The sequence below is a fragment of the Mobula birostris genome, chromosome 8 (genome assembly GCF_030028105.1).
Source record: "Mobula birostris isolate sMobBir1 chromosome 8, sMobBir1.hap1, whole genome shotgun sequence".
Classification (NCBI taxonomy): Eukaryota; Metazoa; Chordata; class Chondrichthyes; order Myliobatiformes; family Myliobatidae; genus Mobula; species Mobula birostris.
In genome coordinates, this window is record NC_092377.1 from 32,152,959 (window position 1) to 32,175,815 (window position 22,857).

A 22,857-nucleotide genomic window follows, 5' to 3' on the forward strand; every position below is an offset into this window, starting at 1 on the left:
CCATCTGTTTTGGCACTCTGGTTCCCATCCCCTGCAACTTAAATTTAAACTTAAATTTCCCGTCATGCAGCACTAGCAAACCTTCTCAATAGGATATTAGTCCTCCTCCAGTTCAGGTGCAAACTGTCCCATCTGTACAGGTCCCACCTTCTTTGGAAGAGAGCCCAATGATCCAAAGATCTGAAGCCCTCCCTCCTGCACCAACTCCTTAGCCACATGTTAAATTGTATGATCTTCCTACTTCTGGCATCACTGCCACGTGGCACAGGTAGAAATTCTGAGATCACAGTCTTGAGTTCCTGGCCTTTAACTTAGCACCCAATTCCCTGAACTCATTTTGCAAGACCTCGTCACCCCTCCTACCCATGTCACTGGTACCAACATGGACCACGACTTCTGGCTACTCACCCTCCCATTTAAGAACGCTGTGCACTCTATTCGAGCTTCCCTGACTCTGACATCCAGGAGGCAACATTCCATCTGGGAATCTTGTTCTCTTCCACAGAACTGCCTTTCTGTTCCCCATAAGCGAAATCCCTATCACTACAGTTCACCTCTTCTCCCCCTTAGGTTCTGAGCCACAGAACCAAACTCAGTGCCAGAGACCTGACCACTGTGGCTTTCCTCTGCTAGCACATTCCCTCCAACAGTATCCAAAGCTGCTGTTGAGAGAAATGGCCACAGGGATACTTGCACAGATTACCCATCCTCTTTCTCCCTCCTGATGGTCACCTAGTTACCTGTGTCCTGCATCTTGGATGCAGCTACCTCCCTTAATGTCCTGTCTGTCAACCCCTTAGCCTCCCAAATGTTCCAGAGTTCATCCAGTTCCAGCTCGAGCTCCTTAACGCGGTCTGTTAGACGCTGCAGCTGGATGCACTTCTCGCTGGTGTAGTCATCAGGGACGCTGGAGGTCTCCCTGCCTTCTCACATCCCGCAAGAGGAGGATTCCACTATCCTGCCTGGTATGCCTACTGCTCTACATGCGCAATAAGAAACTCAAAAATAAATAATGAAAACAAAATCTTCTCTAACTCTCTAATAAAGTTAGCAATTCTTTGGTGACTTCGTTACCACAGTGTGAGCATTCTGCACTTCACCTACTGTTAAGTTTACCTACTGCAGAGCAACATAATGAAACAAACCTGTTTTCACCCATTTCCAGCAGGTGTCACCAGACAGTGTCTAGGAGAATAAACCTTTCCTGATTTTCCCCTGTTTAGCTCAAATTTTGCAACCTCAGGAACAGCAGCCTAGCCATTAAGTTAAAGGAAACATGATTAGATTAGATTAGATTAGATTAGATCATGAGCAGTAATTCTACTGCTTGTAACTGAATTGGGCCCATTTCAAATAGCCTGCTTCTCTTCCAAGCGCAAACACAAGGAAATCTGCAGATGCTGGAATTTCAAGCAACACACATAAAAAATGCTGGTGAACGCAGCAGGCCAGGCAGCATCTATAGGAAGAGGTACAGACAACGTTTCGGGCCGAGACCCTTTGTCAGGACTAACTGAAAGAAGAGCTAGTAAGAGATTTGAAAGTGGGAGGGGGAGGGGGAGATCCGAAATGATAGAAGACAGGAGGAGGGGGGATGGACCTAAGAGCTGGACAGTTGATTGGCAAAAGGGATATGAGAGGATCATGGGACAAGAGACCTTGGGAGAAAGAAAGGAGGAAGGGGGAAGCCCAGAGGATGGGCAACGAGTACAGGGAGAGGGGGAGAGGGGAGAGGGGGAGAGGGGGAGAGGGGGAGAGGGGGAGAGGGGGAATTTAGAGAAGTCAATGTTCATGCCATCAGGTTGGAGGCTACCCAGACAGAATATAAGGTGTTGTTCCTCCAACCTGAGTATGGCTTCATCTTGACAGTAGAGGAGGCCGTGGATAGACATATCAGAATGAGAATGGGACGTGGAATTAAAATGGGCGGCCATTGGGAGATCCTGCTTTCTCTGGCGGACAGAGCATAGGTGTTCCGCGAAACAGTCTCCCAGCCTGCGTCGGGTCTCGCCAATATACAGAAGGCCACATCGGGAGCACCGGACGCAGTATATCACCACAGCCAACTCACAGGTGAAGTGTCGCCTCACCTGGAAGGACTGTCTGGAGCTCTGAATGGTGGTAAGGGAGGAAGTGTAAGGGCATGTGTAGCACTTGTTCCGCTTACAAGGATAAGTACCAGGAGGGAGATCGGTGGGAAGGGATGGGGGGGACGAATGGACAAGGGAATCGCGTAGGGAGCGATCCTTGCGGAAACCGGGGGGGGGGGGGGGGGGAGGGGAGGAGGAAAAGATGTGCTTCATGGTGGGATCCCGTTGGAGGTGGCGGAAGTTACGGAGAATTATATGTTGGATCTGGAGGCTGGTGGGGTGGTAGGTGAGGACAAGAGGAACCCTATTCCTAGTGGGGTGGCAGGAGGATGGAGTGAGAGCAGATATGCGTGAAATAGGAGAGATGCGTTTGAGAGCAAAGTGATGGTAGAGGAAGGGAAGCCCCACCATCTTCCAGGCATTCAGTTATGTATGATAGACAATTGACAAGTACATTTTACCATTTATCCCACATAGAATTACCTTTATGGAGTGGGCATAGTGATTAGGTTTTTTGCTGGGTTAGCAGCAAGAGTTCTGGGACTGTTTAAATTAAATTCCATTCCATCAGGAGAATCTGGCATTGGGAAATCTGGCTCTGAAATGATAACAATGAAATTACTATACTGTGATTCAAAGCCCATCTGTTTCACTAACACACAACACACACAAATTGCTTGAGGAACTCAGCAGGCAAGGCAGCATCTGTGGAAAAAAGGAGTCAACGTTTCGGGCGAGACCCTTCAGCAGGACTGGAGAATAAAAGATGAGTAGATTTTAAAGGCGGGGAGGGGACAGAGAACCACCAGGTGATAGGTGAAACCGGGAGGGGGAGGGATGAAGTACATAGCTGGGAAGTTGATTGGTGAAAGAGATACAGGGGAGCCTGTTAGGTGGGGATAGAAGGCCATGGAAGAAAGAAAAGGGGGGAGGACCAGAGGGAGGTGACGGACAGGCAAGAAGATGAGGTGAGAGAGGAAGAAGGGGATGGGGACTGGTGAAGGAGAGAGCAGGGGGGTGGGCATTACCAGAAGTGTGAGAAATCGATGTTCATGCCATCAGGTTGGAGGTACCCAGATGGAATATAAGATGTTGTTACTCCAACCTGAGTGTGGCCTCATCACTAACATCACTCTTTATCAGCTTTGGCCTCTAGGTGACCCTGTGGTTGACTTAAGGCAGCAGCAATTAAAGATGTATAATAAATGCTTCCGTTTCCAACAATGTCGTATTGTGTGAATAAACAAGCTTTTTAAAAATTCTTGATTACTATCTTGGCTCCTACCACTAAGGCATCATTGTTTGAATGTAGAACAACATCATTTTCCTGAAAACGGAAACGGAGGCTGAAACAATAACAACATAGGGAACGAAAACTTCAGTTTTTTAAAATACAGAGACATAAAAGTATTAGGAAAGGGGAATTGTAATTTACTGCAAATTTACATAACTCTATACATAGAACTGTAAGGTGAGAGCAGTAAAAATATTAACCAGCATTAAAAATATTGTCAGAAAACAGAAATAACAGCTAGAAGGAAAGACAAACTATTTCTGAATTTTATTGGAAAAAAAATCTTTAAAATTATCATATTTATGATGGATGGGTATGGTGAAAAAACTTCCAACTGGGAGTACGTTCAGAATTGGAGAATAATAATATGCTTGCTATTAACAAATCAAATAAGGCCGGTACAACCATTGCCTCTCAACGTCAGAGAAACAGTTCAATCCGATCGCATGGGTGCTGCCTGTTGGTTTTTGCACATCCACTCTGTGATTGTGTACGTTCCCTCTGGATGCTGAGGTGTCTTTTCACATTCCATAGATGTGTTGGGAGAGAGAAAAAGAATTTTAAAACTTGACAAATTTAAATGAATTAGAATGGGATGAGGTGTATAGTAATGATAACCATGGGCAGTTAGGAAGGATATCTTGTAATTTCAGTGTCATTTTATGTAATATAATTAACACAGGCTTGCAGTTGTCCTCATGTTAGAATTTAACAAATTTCTCAACAATCATTTAGCAACTTAGATAATTATCTTTTGTGCAAAAGAACAGAGCAACTATTCACATGCATAAGATGCTCTCAAAATCCTCAGAGGGCAAATGGCACATTCAGGAGATTGCTTCCTGTCAACATGTGGCTAAAAATGGATTGCTCTGAAGATGTATTACATGCTAAACAACAAATCAGCTGGGTGTCTTGCCATGGAATATCTGATTCACTGTTGCAGCTCTGAACAATAAAGCCATCAGTGACGAGCAAAACATTAAATAAAACATGAAAAACCAGGCTTGGAAAAAAAAACAAAGATCAGATTTCTGGTTACTGAAGACCATTGATAATTGAAGAAACAGTTCATGGATGTTAGTTGTCACCCGATTGCAAGGATCTCATGGCTTATCATATCTTTAAGGCCTGCTGTAGTATGTGACAGAACAGATTCAATTGAAATGGGGTATTTTATAAGCTGAAATTACTTTAGGATCTTTTCCCTATTTCTGTACACTTATTATTTCTAGATATGCTTGCACATTGTCATTGATAGCTACAGAAGAGTCACAAAAAGAAAAGAAAATTATTTTAAAATGGTGAGTTAAATTATCCTTCTGCTTCTTGCTGATTGTAAAGGGTTCACAAAATGGGTCTCCATCATTTCAATCTACAGTTTGTTGAGTAGCCATCCATGACAACAATTTATAGTGCTAAATTGTAATCTTCTCGGCTAGGTTTTGATTGAAAGGTGGATCATTTCTTTTACATTACAATAAAATGGTTGCTTGGATTTTACATAAACTACCTATCAAGCTTGCATCTTCAAAAACCTTCATAATCTTACAGTAATAGCACAGAATAATTTAACTTCACTAAGCCCACACATGTACCACAACATTCAATTGACTAAAATTAAATTAACTAACAAGTATAATAATGGGATAAGAAAATTAATAAAGGCAGGGCTGCAAATGTTGCTTATATAGACTTTAATGAAGCCATTTGACAAGGTCCTGCATGGTCAGCTGATCCAGAAAGTTAAGATATATGGGGTCCAAGACAGGTTTGCTCATTCAATCCAAAATTGAATTAGTGATAGGAAGCAGAGGGAATGAGAGATGGATTTATTCCTGATTGCTAGTCTGTAACTAATGATGTGCTACAGGTTTTGAAGGTGGTACACTTGCTGTTTGCAATTATGTACATACACACATATTAAGTTTGTGGAACTCACTGCTAGAGGAGATGGTGGCATCAGATACAATCATTTACAATCACTGCATTCAGGAGATGTTTAAAAGGCACTTGAACAGACGAGGCACAGAAGGATATCATTCTAATACAAGCAAAAGAAATTGGGCAAAAAGACTGGCTCGGACATTGAGATGGGCCCTTTGTCTCAACATGTCCAAGCCAAACTTTTTGCCCATCTACACCAGTCTCATTTGCTTTATTAGAATTGTTGTACAATTCTGTGACTCTAATATTTGCCTCGCACAAAATTAACTCTTACTCAGACTAAAAAATGATACTCTGGCAAGTTTGAGGATGCACATCATTGAGATAAGATGCTCTTTCAAAGTGAATAATCTTTCTTTTTTCTTCATTCTGCACATCACTGAATCACATCAAAGTGGCATGAATTTAAAAGGATGACAGGTTGTTTACACTAACCTAGCTTTTCTTTATTTACTCAAATAATATAGATGTCTTTGTCCATCCCCATTTTTCCCTAAACTGAAAGGAAGTTGCATTGACTACATGAGACAACTGTAGGCCTAAATGACAGATTTCACTCCCATTTGGATTTTTACTGACAATCCAGTAGATTTATAGTGCTCATCATGAGAATAGTTTTTTTCAATTAAATTTTTTAATTATTTGAATTCAAATTCCCCAGTTTTCACACTCATCCAGGATTCATCTTCGAATCTGGATGAGTATGCTGCAGTTGTTACCAACTTCATTAAAACCTGAGCGGATGAGTGTGTGCCTACACAGACTTACTGGACATTCCCAAACCAAAAGCTGTGGATGAACCAGGAGGTACGTCACCTTCTGAAGGCTAGATCTGTGCCATTCAAGTCTGGCGACCCAGGCCTGTACCAGAAAACCAGGTATGATTTGCGGAGGGCTATTTCAAAGGTGAAGAGACAATTTCGAATGAGGTTGGAGGCAACATCGGATGCACGTCAACTCTGGCAGGGTTTGCAGGACATTACTTCCTACAAAGCAAAACCCAGTAGCGTGAATGGCAGCGATGCTTCACTACCAGATGAACTTAAGGTCTTCTATGCCCTCTTGGAAAGGGAAAACCCAACTACAGCTGTGAAAATCCCTGCTGCACCAGATGACTCTGCGATCTCCGTCTCAGAGGCCGATGTTAGACTGTCTTTAAAGACAGTGAACCCTCGCAAGGCAGAAGGTCCCGATGGAGTACCTGGTAAGGCTCTGAAAACCTGTGCCAATCAACTAGCAGGAGTATTCAAACATGAGGAAATCTGCAAATGCTGGAAATTCAAGCAACACACATCAAAGTTGCTGGTGAACGCAGCAGGCCAGGCAGCATCTCCAGGGAGAGGTGCAGTCGACGTTACAGGCCAAGACCCTTCGTCAGGACTAACTGAAGGAAGAGTGAGTAAGAGATCTGAAAGTGGGAGGGGGACTGGGAGATCCAAAATGATAGGAGAAGACAGGAGGGGGAGGGATGGAGCCAAGAGCTGGACAGGTGATTGGCAAAAGGGATATGAGAGGATCATGGGACAGGAGGCCTAGGGAGAAAGAAAAGCGGGGCGGGTGGGGGGAATCATGGCATGAACATTGACTTCTCAAACTTCCGCTAATGACCCACCTCCCCCTCGTATTCCATCCGTTATTTATTTACTTATTATTATTATATTTTTTTTCTCTCTCTCTCTCTCTCTCCTTTTTCTCCCTCTGTCCCTCTCACTATACCCCTTATCCATCCTCTGGGTTTCCCCCCCTCCCCCTTTTCTTTCTCCCTGGGCCTCCTGATCCATGATCCTCTCGTATCCCTTTTGCCAATCACCTGTCCAGCTCTTGGCTCCATCCCTCCCCCTCCTGTCTCCTCCTATCATTTCAGATCTCCCTCCCCACCCACTTTCAAATCTCTTACTCACTCTTCTTTCAGTTAGTCCTGACGAAGGGTCTCGGCCTGAAACGTCGACTGTACCTCTTCCTACAGATGCTGCCTAGTCTGCTGTGTTCACCAGCAACTTTAAGGGGTATTCAAGGACATTTTCAACCTCTCGCTGCTACAGGTGGAAGTTCCCACTTGCTTCAAAAGGCAACAATCATAGCAGTGCCTAAGAAGAATAATGTAAGCTGCCTTAATGACTATCACCCGGTAGCACTCACATCGACAGTGATGAAATGCTTTGAGAGGTTGGTTATGACTAGATGGAACTCCTGCCTCAGCAAGGACCTGGATCCATTGCAACTAGCCTAGCGTCACAATGGGTCAACAGCAGACGCAACCTCAATGACTCTGCACACCTGGACAACACAAACACCTATATCAGAATGCTTCATCGACTATAGCTCAGCATTTAATACCATCATTCCCACAATCCTATTGAGAAGCTGCAGAACCTGGGCCTCTGTACCTCCCTCTGCAATGGGATACTCGATTTCCTAATCGGAAGACCACAATCTGTGGGGATTGGCGATAACATATCCTCCTCGCTGATGATCAACACTGATGCACTTCAGGGCTTAGCCCACTGCTCTACTCTTTATATACCCATGACTGTGTGGTTAGGCATAGCTCAATACCATCTATAAATTTGCTGATGATACAACAATTGTTGGTAGAATCTCAGGTGGCGACAAGAGGGCATACAGGAGTGAGATATGCCAACTAGTGGAATGGTGCCACAGCAACAACCTGGCACTCAACGTCAGTAAGACGAAAGAGCTGACTGTGGACTTCAGGAAGGGTAAGACGAAGGAACACATACCAATCCTCATAGAGGGATCAGAAGTGGAGAGAGTGAGCAGCTTCAAGTTCCTGGGTGTCAAGATCTCTGAGGATCTAACCTGGTCTCCCAACATATCCACGTAGTTATAAAGAAGGCAAGTCAGCGGCTATAGTTTACTAGGAGTTTGAAGAGATTTGGCATATCAACAAATACACTCAAAAACTTCTATAGTTGTACTATGAAGAGCATTCTGACAGGCTGCAACACTGTCTGTTATGGGGGAGCTACTGCACAGGACCAAAAGAATTGCAGAGGGTTGTAAATCTAGTCAGCTCCATCTTGGGCACTAGCCTACAAAGTACCCACGACATCTTTAGGGAGCGGTGTCTCAGAAAGGCAGCATCCACTATTAAGGACCTCCAGCACCCAGGGCATGCCCTTTTCTCACCGCAACCTTACTGTTAGGAGGTACAGAAGCCTGAAGGCACACACTCATCGATTCAGGAACAGCTTCTTCCCCTCTGCCATATGATTCCTAAATGGACATTGAAGCTTTGGACACTACCTCACTTTTTTTTAAACATACAGTATTTCTGTTTTTTGCATGTTCTTAATCTATTCAATATATGTATGTTGTAATTGATTTACTTATTTTTTTTCCTCTTCTATATTATGTATTGTATTGAACTGCTGTTGCTAACAAATTTCACGTCCGATGCCAGTAATAATAAACCTGATTCTGATTCCTGCTGGGGTCTGGACTCCATCTCTGAATCCATCACTTTGGCTGCTAGTCCAGTAATGTTACCATAAGTCTACACTGCCCTGTAAACAAGATTATTGATGGAAATGATGCAAACATATTTTCCAGTTATCTGTCTTGTATACTGTATGGAAAAATATCGTGAAGAAATTTAGTTTCAAGCAGTGGATACCCTGTTTTCTGAGAAACAACAAAATATTTCATATTAAACTGAATGTGTGCGTGGGAGATGGGGAGGGTGTGCTAGAAGGAGAATTTAAACATACCAAAAACAGTTCAATCCAAGCTATCCTTTCTTTCCTAACAATCAGTAGCATCGGAAATTATGTAACTTACAGTTCATCCATTTGAACTTATTAACATCTGGTGAACAGTTATTAATGAAAATTTTCAATAGCAACCCAATACCAATTACTCCACAACTTATGTTTTAACCTGATCAAATCTACACAATAATTGTGATTAAACTTGATCATCTGAGAAAACCTGCTGCAGTCATTGAGCACATTTTCAAATTAATTTTAACTACTTACTTCCGAGAGCATCTCATACTGTCCCCTTCTGCCCAAAGTAATGCTCAAGAGGTCATATAACGTGGAAGCAATCTCGAAGCTGATGCTGCGATCTTTCTTTTGGTCAGGTGCACGGCTTATTACAGCATCGCGGTTTGCCTGTAAGGATGTTCAAGAAAAAAAAAATCTATATTTTCTTAAATTAAAAGTTGACTGTATTATTTTTATTTATATTGGGAATGGTCAAGCCCTGTACTGGAGGGTGGTATTTAACCCGAGGCAAGTCTTTATAACTACGTAACTTTCCTGAAAATGGAAATGCAAGCTGAAGCAATCATAAAAAAGACAAGTAAAATAATAAAGTACTAGTAAAGGGGAACTGTAATTTTCCCGACACTGCCTGTAAGGAGTTTGTACATTCTCCCCATGTCCGCATGGGTTTCCTCCGGGTGCTCTGGTTTCCACCCGCAGTCCAAAGGCGTACCGGTTGGTAGGTTAATTGCTCATTGTAAATTGTCCTGTGATTAGACTAGAATTAAATCAGGGGATTGCTTGGTGATGCAGCTCGAAGGGCTGGAAGGGTCTATACTGTATCTTAATGAATAAAATTAATAAACTTTTGGATTGCTGAAATGAACCATTTTGTGCAATTGTTAAGTTTTGAGGGCTTGTCCAAGGTCTTCATTCAAACTGAATGGTTTGTTTATTTCACTAATTTAGCAATACCAGGTAGAGTTGGCCCTTCTGGCCTTTGGAGCGATGCCGCCCCAGCAACCCCATAACCCTGATTAACTCGAACCCAATCACAGCACAATTTACAATCACCAATTAACCTACCCAGTACATCCGAGAGGAAACCAGAGCACCCAGGGAAAACCATGGGGAGGACATACAGAGACTTCTTACAGAATGCCACCAAAGTTGAACACCGAACTCCAAATGTCCTGATCTGTAATAGCGTCGCACTAACCGCTACACCCCTGTAGCTCCATGATCTTGCTTGGTAAAACTATCAATTTGATGACCACTTTCTACTTCCAATTTACAATGGCTAATACTGACCTGCACGTGTTTGTGATGCAGGAGAACACATGAGCATCCAGTGTACACCCCCCAGAGTTCTGAAAGAGGTGGCTGAAGAGACTGTGGAGGCATTAGTAATGATCATTCAAGAATCACTAGATTCTGGAATGCTTCCAGAAGACTGGAAAATTACAAATGTCAGTCCACTCTTCCAGAAGGGAGAGAGCCAGAAGGAAGGAAACTATAGGCCAGTTAGTCTGACCTCAGTAGTTGGGAAGATGTTGGGGTCGATTATTAAGGCTGAGGACTCAGAGTACTTGGAGGCACATAATAAGATATGCCACAGTCAGCATGGTTTCCTCACGGGAAAATCTTGCCTGACAAATCTGTTGGAATTCTTTGAAGAAATAACAAGCAAGATAGACAAAAGAGAACCAGTTGATATGTACTTGGATTTTCAGAAGGCCTTTGACAAGGTGCCATGCCTATGACTGCTTAACAAGCTACAAGCCCATGGTATTACTGGAAAGATTCTACCATGGATAAAGCAATGGCTGATTGGTCAGAGGTACGGATTGGTCAGTGGAAAGGATTAGGAATAAAAGGAGCTTTTTCTGGCTGGTTGCCAGTGACTAATGGTGTTTCAGAGGGATCTGTGTTGGGACTGATTCTTTTTACGTTATATATCAATGATTTGGATGATGGAATTGATGGCTTTGTTGCAAAGTTTGCAGATGATATGAAGACGGGTGGAGGGGCAAGTAAATCTGAGGAAGTAGAGAGGCTACAGAACGGTTTAAGCAGATTAGGAGAATGGGCAAAGAAATGGCAGATGGAATACAGTGTTGGTCATGCACTTTGGTTGAAGAAATGAAAAGGTTGACTATTTTCTAAATAGAGAGAGAATACAAAAAATTGCGATGCAAAGAGACTTGGGAGTCCTAGTGCAGGATTCCCTAAATGCTAATTTGCAGGTTGAGTCTGTGGTGAGGAAGTCAAATACAATGTTAGCATTCATTTCAAAAGGACTAGAATATAAAATTAAGGATGTAATGTTGGGACCTTATAAAGCACTGGTGAGAACTCACTTGGAGTATTGTGAGCAGTTTTGAGCCCTTTATCTTAGAAATGTTGTGCTGAAACTTGGAGAGTTCAAAGGAGGTTCACAAAAATGATTCCAGGATTGAAGGGCTTGGCTTGTCATATGAAGAGCATATGATGGCTCTGGGACTGTATTCACTGGAATTCAGAAGAATGAGGGGTGACCTCATTGAAACCTATCGAATGATGAAAGGCCTTGATAGAGTGGATGTGGAGAGGGTGTTTCCTTTAGTGGGAGAGTCTAAGACCAAAGAGAAATGAGGGTGGATATAGGACCACTAGAAAATGAGGCAGGAGAAATAATGACAGGGGACAAGGCAATGGCTGATGAACTAAATAAGTATCTTTCATCAGTCTTCACTGTGGAAGACACTAGCAGTATGCCTGATGTAGTCTGTGAAAGAAGAGAAGTGGGTGCAGTTACTGTTACGAGACAGAAGGTGTTCAAAAAGCTGAAAGACCTATAGGTACATAAGTCACTTGGACCAGATGAACTGCACCCTAGGGTTCTGAAAGAGGTAGCATTAGAGATAGTGGTGGCTTTAGAAATGATCTTTCAAAAATCATTGGACCCTGGCATGGTGCCAGAGGACAAGAAAATTGCAAATTTCACTCCACTCTTTAAGAAAGGTACAACACAGCAGAAAAGAAATTACAGACCAGTTAGCCTGACCTCAGTGGTTGGGAAGATGTCGGAGTAAATTGTTAAGGATGAGGTGATGGAGTACTTGGTGATACAGGACAAGATAGTAGAAAGTCAGGCAACACACATCAAAGTTGCTGGTGAACGCAGCAGGCCAGGCAGCATCTCTAGGAAGAGATACAGTTGACGTTTCAAGCCGAGACCCTTCATCAGGACGAAGGGTCTCGGCCCGAAACGTCAACTGTACCTCTTCCTAGAGATGCTGCCTGGCCTGCTGCGTTCACCAGCAACTTTGATGTGTGTTGCTTGAATCTCCAGCATCTGCAGAATTCCTCATGTTTGCATAGTACAAAGTCAGCATGGTTTCCTTCAGGGAAAATCCTGCCTGACGAATCTGTTGGAATTCTTTGAGGAGATTACAAGTAGGATAGATAAAGGGGATGCAGTGGATGATGTATATTTGGACTTTCAGAAGGCCTTTGACAAGGTGCCGCACATGAGTCTACTTACCAAGGTAAGACCCCACGGTATTACAGGAAAGTTACTAACATGGGTAGAGCATTGGCTGATTGGTAGGAGGCAGCAAGTGGGAATAAAAGATCCTTTTCTGGTTGGCTGCCAGTGACTAGTGGTGTTCCGCAGGGGTCAGTGTTGGGACCACTTCTTTTTATGCTGTAAGTAAATGATTTATTTAGATGATGGAATAGACAGCTTTGTTGCCAAGTATGCAGATAATATGAAGATTGATGGAGGGGCAGGTTGAGGAAACAGGTAGGATGCAGGACAGACAGATTAGCAGAATGGTCAAGAAAGAGGCAAATGAAATACAATGTTGGAAAATGCGTGGTCATGCACTTTGGTAGTAGAAATAAATGTGTGGACTATTTTCTAAACGGAGAGAAAATCCAAAAATCTGAGATGCAAAGGGACTTGGGAGTCCTTGTGCAGAACACCCTAAAGGTTAACTTGCAGGTCAAGTTGGTGGTGGGGAAGGCAAATGCCATGTTAGCATTTATTTCAAGAGGTCTAGAATACAAGAGCAAGGATGTGATGCTGAGGCTTTATAAGGTATTGGTGAGGCCTCAACTTGAGTATTGTGAACAGTTTTGGGCCCCTCAGCTTCGCTGGCATTGGAGAGGGTCCACAGGAGGTTCACAAGGATAATTCCAGGAATGAAAGAGTCATCATACGAGGAACATTTGATGGCTCTGGGTCTATCCTTACTGGAATTCAGAAGGATGAGGGGCAATTTCATTGAAACCTTTCGAATGTTGAAAGGCCTAGATAGAGTAGATGTGGAAAAGATGTTTCCCATGGTGGAAGAGTCTGGGACAAGAAGCACAGCCTCAGGATAGAGCGGTGCCCTTTCAAAACAAAGATACAGAGAAATTTCTTTAGCCAAAGGATGGTGAATTTGTTGCCACATGCAGTTGTGGAGGCCAGGTCGTTGGGTATATTTAAGGCAGAGTTTGGCAGATTTCTGACTGGACATGGCATCAAAGGTTACGGGGAGAAGGCCAGAAACTGGGGTTAAGGAGGAGAAAAAAAAAGGATCAGCCATGATTGAATGACGGAGCAGACTCGATGGGGCAGACGGCCTAATTCTGCTCCCATGTCTTATGGTCAAAGGACACAGCCTCTAAACAGAGGGGCATCCATTTAGAACGGAGATGAGAAGGAATTTCTTTCGCCAGAAAGTGGTAACTATGTGGAATTCGTTGCCAGAGGCAACTGTGGAGGCCAAGACTTTCTGTATATTTAAGGCAGAGGTTGATAGATTCTTGATTGGTCAGGGCATGAAGGGATACGGGGAGAAGGCAGGAGATTGGGGCTGAGAGGAAAATTGGATCAGCCATGATGAAATGGCGGAGCAGACTCGATGGATCAACTAGCCTAATTCTGCTCCTATATCTCATAGTCTCCAAGGCGCGCTTGGCTGTGATGTTATAAAAGGGCCTGATCTGAGCTAACAACAGGCATTCTGCAGATGCTGGAAATTCAAGCAACACACATCAAAGTTGCTGGTGAACGCAGCAGGCCAGGCAGCATCTGTAAGAAGAGGTGCAGTCGACGTTTCAGGCCGAGACCCTTCGTCAGGACTAACTGAAGGAAGAGTGAGTAAGGGATTTGAAAGTTGGAGGGGGAGGGGGAGATCCAAAATGATAGGAGAAGACAGGAGGGGGAGGGATAGAGCCAAGAGCTGGACAGGTGATAGGCAAAAGGGGATACGAGAGGTTCATGGGACAGGAGGTCCGGGAAGAAAGACAGGGGTGGGGGGGGACCCAGAGGATGGGCAAGAGGTATATTCAGTGGGACAGAAGGAGAAAAAGGAGAGTGAGAGAAAGAATGTGTGCATAAAAATAAGTAACAGATGGGGTAGGAGGGGGAGGTGGGGCCTAGCGGAAGTTAGAGAGATCTGAGCTATGTGACTCGATGTCATTCAATCAAGGACTGAAAAATGACAGCTGACTTCAACAGCACCATCAGGAATGGCATTAACCACTTCCAACTAGACAAAGTCAAACTGCTCTCAACAGCATTATCTCTATTCAATCCAGCCCTAATAACATTGCGGAGGTTGCCTGTAATTTAAATACAGCTGCCAAATAAATACTATAGCTGCAAAAATTGGTCAGAGGCTAGGTGTTATGTATCAAGCGGCTTGTCTTTAGGGTTCTCATCCACAGGCCACAATGCAGGAGTGTGATGGAATACTCCCTTTTGCCTTAATGAGATGAGCTCCAATAGCGTTCATGCTCATCGCAATCCAGATACTAACTACTTGGTTAAAAAGGTCCCCTCCATTAACTTGAACATTCACTTCTTCCATCATAAGGAGGTATTGTCAGAGTATGTGTTGTGTTCAAAATGCATTACAGTAACCAGCCACGATGTTTCCAATAGCACTACACAGCTGCAGTACCTCTATCACTACAAAGGCATATTATATATAGGCATCCGTTAGTCTCATGAGACCATGAATTTGCACCTTGGAAGGTTTCCAGGGCACAGGCCTGGGCAAGGTTGTATGGAAGACCGGCAGTTGCCCATGCTGCAAGTCTCCCCTCTCCACGGCACCGATGTTTCCGAGGGAAGGGCAAGGGCTGATACAGCTTGGCACCAGTGTCATCGCAGAGCAATGTGTGGTTAAGTGCCTTGCTCAAGGACACAAAACGCTATCTCAGCCAAGGCTCGAACTAGCGACCTTCAGATTGCTAGACGAACGCCTTAACCACGTGGCCACACGCCAACACACAAAGGCATATAGGCATATCGGAACAACACTGCCTTAAATTCCCACTTCAGTAACACTTCTGGCAATGTATTGTTGTATAATTGAATTAACATTACACCTAGCAGCACTATGGGAGTGCCTTCACGACAGATTATGATGGCAATAGCATCCGTTTGTCTCAAAGGAGAATGGTTTTTTTTTGGCAATGGAGTGACCTCTCCAGGGCACAGGCCTGGGTGGAAAGTATGGGGATCCTGAAGTGCCCAGTTGTCAAGATCCCCCTCTCGACCTCACCAGTGTAGTCCAAAGGAAAGCAAAGCAATACGTTTGGTACCAGCTTGGCTGCAGGAGCTGCCGGAAGGATGTTCAATGATGTCCAGCCGTCTTAGGGGCTCCAATCCAGATTTTCTATCTGGGTTTACTCCTTTAGTCTTCGTCTCTCCCGAGGGTGCCCACAAGGCAGTGAGGCCATTTACCCACAGCTGGGCATCTGGTTCACAAGTATCAGGGCGTGTCCGCACACCGGTGGCCTGCATACTGCGAGTGCAGGGGCCAGACCTCCTCCCCGTCCTCTGTAGTTCAGCCTGAGTCAGAAAGGTGTTCAGTTTCCATGTGTCGCCAGCGAGGAGGCACTACATGAGGCCTGCTGTTGGAGAGGCTATGTACTGGCAAGGAGAGACTTTCAACTTTCCTTTTAGCAAGACTGGTAGCCAGGGGTGAAAGCTGAAAGTGAGAGTGACAAGCACTAGCCACTACACTACCACACTAGACTCATCACAACAACCATTTGACCCCTACAGATTATAAAAGTTCAGAAATGTATCACTGCCACTTCCTCAAGGAGACTTAGGCATGATCATTATTAACAATGCCTACATATAATAAAGAAATACACCCTATCCTCATTATATGTGGGGATACATTCCTCGCAGTCGACGCATAGTATGGAAAATGCATAACGTGAATAATTACTTAAATGGAGAAAATAGGGATGCGTTCTGGAGGGCTTCCTAAGTATGCTTTATCTGTAACTGATTCTCATTTTCATACCAATACGACACAAAAGCAGTACCACAAAGCTACATTCGTATTATATTTCATCAATTTAAGGTAATAGTCAACATAATAAATCATAGAAAGTTAACATACTAGGGTGTACAGTACTCACCAACAGTGCCAGCTGTGTTGGCTCCGGGGATGACTGGTTGTTGTGGTGTCGGGCAGCTTTACGTGGATGGTTGTGGGTCATCATAATCATCAAGGACAGCAAGGGGTGAAGGAAGACTCACAGAACTCTCAAAACTGCCGGCAGCAGGAGATGACACTGGTTTGAAGAAAGTGGTGAGGGTTGTTTGCTTGACAACATATTGTTTTTCAGCATAAATTTGCTTGTAGGGAAGAAGCATTGACTGCAGGGAACGACTGAAATGCTGACTCCATTCTAAACTTGGTTCCATGTCCATCGCCATTTGTGCCAAGTGTTCCGCAGCCTTAAAAAATTCTGCCAGTTGCTTCGCCGTAAAATCCTTCACCTGCAACTTGACACTTTTTTCTTCATCGTTGTTATCACCTTCAGTCTGAGTTAAACGCAGAAGGTCATCCACACTTATTTCTTCATCATGAGAATCCAGGAGTTCAGCAGAATTCAGCAGTCTCAAGACTGAGAATCCTTCCCCACCAATTTTACGGCCCAGGGCCACACAGTCCTGGAGAGCTGCAGTGAAGGCAGGAAACCCCTTGAGGGTGTGCACACATATCATAGCCCGCGACTGCACAGGGTAGCGCTCAGCAGCTTGATGGTCAGCACTGGCTTGCTCACCACGCACATAAGTTGTGAAGCCTGTGACAATTAACAAACTTATAAAACCATCCCCTACTTGCATTAAAGCTAACAATATCACTTGACACTTCCTCACTAGCCTCCGAACAAAGGCGACCATAAATTTCCAAAGCTTTCACACGAAGATGATCGGAACTGAGTGTTGTTTTTTTGTTTGTTTCATGCTCAATGTACAAACTCAGCATTTTCTCCATTTTTGTCATAATCGGGTTATGCACTTTGGTAACAATCTTTGAAGACACTTGTGATGAATCAATCACTGCACTTTTTATTTTCTCTGCATTTTTCTTTATGTTTCTGATCGTGGACTCACCCAGGCCGAAGTAGCGTCCCAGAGCTGTGTTACCTTCACCTGACGCAGCCCTGTTTATAATTTCCAACCTTTTCCCCCCCAAGAGTTAAAGTGGTTCTCTGCCGCTTGGCTGATGGCCCAGGACTTGACATAGGATGCTTAGGAGGCATAGTTACATATTTCAAGCACAAAATCAGTGCACCGTAGGTAATAACAACAAAAGTTTAAGAGCACAAGATCGCACATCCACACGCTGCCAAAACCAATGCAAGACTGGCAGGAGTGAGACTGTGAGGCGTGCGCACGTGACTTGTATTGGTGGGAAAGCGGTGCTTCTCGTCCCAACAGCCTCGCATAACTGTGAGTTTTGGACACATATAAGAAGTTCATAGAAATAGGTTCGATGCATAACTGTGAATCTGCATTGTCTGAAGACGCATATAACAAGGATAGGGTGTAAAGGAAAAAAGGCTCATGAAAATCTGCATTGGTGCAGCTTTGTCTTTACAATACTGGCAAGATATTTTGAACATTGAATATTGCATTTTAAGCCCTGGGTGTGAAATTACACATTCTGTCATTTTAAATTTTGGAAAAGCTTGGATGCAACATCTTGAGACGCAATGACACACAGATGAGTTACAGTTCCCTTACACAAGCAAAAACACAAAAAAAAATAACACTAAAGTGCATTGGCTTATCTATTACTTTTTTGTGACGCCAATTTATGACATCTGTGATATGCACTTCAGTAACTGACCAAAATGCTTCTGTCAATGCAGTTCTGAGACTTTTACATCTGCAAGATTGCCATGCAAGTTGATGTGGTTGTGAAGAAGGCACATGATGTGTTGGCTTTTATTAGTCAGAGGATTCAGTTCACAAGCCGTGAGGTAATGTGGCTCTATAAGGTTGAACAAGCTAGGGCTTTCTTCTTGGAAATGAAGGAGGATGAGAGGTGACTTGATAGAGGTGTACAAGATGGTAAGAGGCAGAGATCTCGTGGATAACCGGAGACTTTTTCCCAAAATGGAAATGGCTAATACAAGGGGGGGGCATAATTTTAATGTCATTGCAGGAAAGTATGGGGGGTGGTCAGAGGCAAGTCCTTTCGACAGAAAGTGGTGTTGCATGAAATGCCCTGCCAGAGGCAGCTACATTAGGGGCATTTAAGAAACTCTTAGATGGGCACATAGATGTTAGGAAAATAGAGTGTTATGTAAGAGGAAGGGTTAGATCGGTCTTATACCAGTTTAAAAAGTCAGCACAATACCAAGGGCCAAAGCGCCTGTACTGTGCTGTACTGGGCTAAAGGTACAAGGCAACAATAAAGCAGAAGTTACACAGAGCCTCCAGGTTAAGCCATATACACTGTCTTGAAAAAGTATTCATTCCCCGCAACTAGTTTCACATCTTACTGTCTCATTTTCTAAATTTAAAATATATTGAGCTAATCTACAAAATATTATGCATCGCGTCAAATCAAAGGAAAAATTCCAAAACCTGTCAACAATTAACTGAAAATTAAAAACCAATATTGTGAAAAAGTATTCAACCCCTTTGTAGTTACTGCACTGACCATTACCCTACCAATTCACCCAATTTGTTGGTGTGGAAATTTGGAGAATCACCTGTTTTCAATGAAATCATAATGCCCCCTCTCTCTGTAAGGTTCAATAGTATGGTAGATTTTCAACAGACCAAACCAAATGTAGACAAAAGGACATTCAAGACAAGCAGGAAATGATAACAAAGAAGGACAAATCTGGGGAAGAGTCCAAGATCATCTCAAAGGCACTGAACATACGCTGGAGCTCAGTGCAGTCTATCGTGAAAAAGTGGAAAAAATATGAAACCACACCCACACTGCCTAGGCCAGACCTCCCCTCTAAACTTAGTTGCCAAAGAATGGCACTTGTAAGAGAGGCTACTGCAATGCCACAGTCACGCTGATTGAGCTGCAGGAGTCAATAGCTGCAAATGGAGATGAAGTTTATGGCTCCACAATCTTTAAGCCCTTGTACAAAAAGAGTATTTATGAAAGAGTAGCAAGGAAGAACCCCTGGTTAAAAATAAGCATATCCTTGCCTGTGAAGACCTTGCAACAAGTGACTTAGAAGATGCTGTAAAGATGTGGAAGAAGGTCTTGTGGTGGTTGGGACTGAACCCTCTTGATCCATAGATAGCACCCTTATAAACCTCCTCTGTGATAGCACAGAGATTTATAAGGAAGCTGCCAGAATATAATTATAGGGAAGGACTGATTCTACAGGCATAGCTTTCTCATCACAATGGAGACTGAAGGAAGATTTAACTTAGGTCCTGGTGAAGGGTCTCAGCCCAAAACATCAACTGCTTATTTCCCTCCATATATGTTGCCTGACCTGCTGAGGTCCTCCTGCATCTTGCGTGTTGCTCTGGATTTCCAGCATCCTGCAGTATCTCATGTTTATGTTTTTTTTAATTTATTGACATATTGGAAAAGGCCTTTCCGGCCCTTCAAGCCACATCACCCAGTAATCCACTGATTTAATCTTAGCGTAAGCATGAGACAATTCACAATGACCAATTAACCTGCCAACTGGTATGTCTTTGGAGTGCGGGAGGAAACCAGAGTACCTGGAGGAAAGCCATGGGGTCACGGGAAGAATGTACAAACAGGATTGTGCACAGTACTCAAGCTGCGGCCTAACAACAAAACACAGCGGACTAACTACTGAGTCCTGTGCAACCCTCATCTGAAAATTTGCCTTTACACCACTGAAAATTTGCCTTCTGCAGGTATGAATCAAAGGGAATTGAACCCAGATCGCTGGTCACGTAAAGCGCTGTGCTAATCACTACACTAACATGCCATTAATAAAGTATTATTCCCTTGTCTTAACAAGATGAACAGGGAGAGGAAGTTTCCTCATGGAATAATTTAGAACTAGGAGTCACTGTTTAAAAATAAGGGATCATGCATTTAAGAAATAGAGGAGGCAAAGATGAGAAAATCTGCAGATGCTGGAAATCCAAGCAACACACATAAAATGCTGGAGGAACTCAGCAGGCCAGGAAGCATCTATGGAAAAGAAAACACAGTTGACGTTTACCCTTAGAGGAGGAAAATAATTTTTTCTTTTTGAGGGCTGTGAGTCTTTGGAATTCCCTTTGCTTAAACGATTGTGGAAGCACAATCTTTGAATATTTTTAAAGTAGAGTTTGATTCTTGACAAGCAAATAGCTGAAAAGTTACCAGGGCTAGACAGGAGTATGGAATCGCAGTTAAAATAAGATCAGCCACAATCCAACTGAACGGCAAAGCAGGCCTGAGGGGCCTGTCCTGCTCTTAATGTGTTTGTGTGTGGAAAAAAAAATCATGAGAGATCTAGACGGAGTGAAGAGGAAAGATACATTTCCCTTAACAGAGAGGTCAACAACTAGGAGATACAGGTTTAAGACAATAGCAGAAAGATAAGAAAAAAATTAAAGGAAAATCATTTTTAACTAAAGAATAATTGGAGCTTGGAATTCACTGCCTGAAAGGGTGGTAGTGACAAAATAACTTCATCACATTTACAGGGATAAATGCTTAATCTTGTAAAATTTACAAGATTACAGATGGAGAAGTGAGAAGGACTGGCTTAAGTATTTTGATTTTTGTGCAGCTTAAACACAAAATGAATGGAATGGTTATTTTGCAAATTATGATTGTAACAATTCTCTAATAATCCACAGTGTTACATCATTAAATTATGTGTGTATAAATACTGTGTACTGATCAGCACATTAGCATAGCGTGCACTGACAACATTGCACTCATCTGCAGCATTATTTGTCAATAAGCCATGACATTTTGCATCAGCTGCAATTTTATTTAATCAATACATTGCCCTAAAAACAATCAATGAATAGTACTTAGAGATAGTCACCATGATTGAATAGATCCTTTCTTCTGTTCAAATCAATTGTAATTGATTTTTCTGAAACAGAAATCCTGACCAGAGACCATCAGCAATTCCACAATCAAACTAAAATAAACTAGTACCAATCTGATTTAAAATAAAATCACTGGCAGGAGCAGCGAGCATTTGCTAATTAAGGCCAAGGCAGGACCACTCTTCTGACAAGGAAATACTGGATTGATTTCTTGTTTGGCAAGTTAATTTGGTGGCAGTACGCCAGACAAAGAATGCACAAAAATAACTTCAAGTAAATACAGGCCCTTCAGGCCACCTGTTTCACACAGGTAACGGTGTCTGATTCTTTTCATCAGTTTTTTACTAAGCTTGTCATTTCAGCAAAACTTCCTGCAGTATTTCACAAACTAATTTTAAATTAATTCATCAATTGTGTACTCCAGTTTTGCACTCGCTCCTGAGTAGAAACATCTTCTTTGTGTTTACCTTATACACTTCATTAATAATTTAAAAATTTACAATGTTTAGTCTTCTTTCCCAAACAAAACCTATTACTGCTGTATCAAACTTTGCAAGTTCCCCTGGGCATGAAACCCGCTGTTACCACAGGTGGACTCAATTACGGTTCAGGATCAGCTTAAAGTGAACCCCTATTTGTTATCTCTTCACTTCCTTCTAAATAACCCCAAAATCTTTGTTTCCACAAGCATCTGACAGATGTGTCCTAATCAACATTAATATACCTTTTGTCACGATATAAATATTACACTTCTAACTTAGATTACTGGAGTCACCATTGTTTCAATAATTGGCTAGTTAGTCAGTTAAATAATTAATTAATTAATCAATCAATCAGAATAGCCAAAGCAATAGTTTTGAAGACATTGTAACTCACTACAGTGACATAATTGGCAACCCTGGGGCAAGAAACACAATTGATGTTGGGCATTTGCGATGCAGCCTACAAAGGTGGAGACGGCATCAAATGCAGTTGAAATTTGGCATCTGTTAAAGGATGTTGCCTGGATTAGAGGGCACAGGCTATAAGGAGAGGTTGGACAAATAAGGGTAGACAGCCAGTATCTTTTCTCCAGGATTGAAATGTCTAACACCAGAGGACATACGTTTATGGTTGAAAGGAGCAAGTTCAAAGAAGACGTGCAAGGTGAGTCATTTTTTAAAATTATACAGATGGTGTGTACCTGGAATATGTGCTGGGGTGGTGGTGGAGACAAATACAATAGAGGGATTCAAGAGGCTTAGATAGGTGCATGAAGGGGATGGAGGGATTATGGTCCACATGCAGACAGGAGAGATTCAATGCTAATAGGTCAATTAGTTCTGCCCAATATCACAGACCAAGCTGATTCCTGTGTTGTACTATTCTACATTCTATGAGAACATTACAGGTAATGTTGGCATTATTGTTTTACTGTTTTGTCCTGGATAGCTTTTAAAATAATTGAGCTGTTAGAGCTGCACTCATTCCAAGTGGAGAGCATCCCATCGTGCC

At 42.9% G+C, this 22,857-nt stretch overlaps 1 protein-coding gene across 3 annotated transcripts in view; it reads right to left on the bottom strand.

The window, feature by feature from the left end:
- The window catches only part of LOC140201218 (tetratricopeptide repeat protein 7A-like), a 260,896-nt gene that overhangs the window by 179,827 nt on the left and 58,212 nt on the right, over nucleotides 1–22,857 (bottom strand). For 2 of the 3 annotated variants that reach the window (XM_072264960.1, XM_072264961.1), the window contains one exon: nucleotides 9,330–9,467. In XM_072264960.1, the coding sequence (XP_072121061.1) occupies nucleotides 9,330–9,467 (138 nt within the window). Of the gene's footprint in view, nucleotides 1–9,329; nucleotides 9,468–16,478; nucleotides 16,743–22,857 lie in introns of those variants that run through there. The other variant, XM_072264962.1, reaches the window with a different exon arrangement.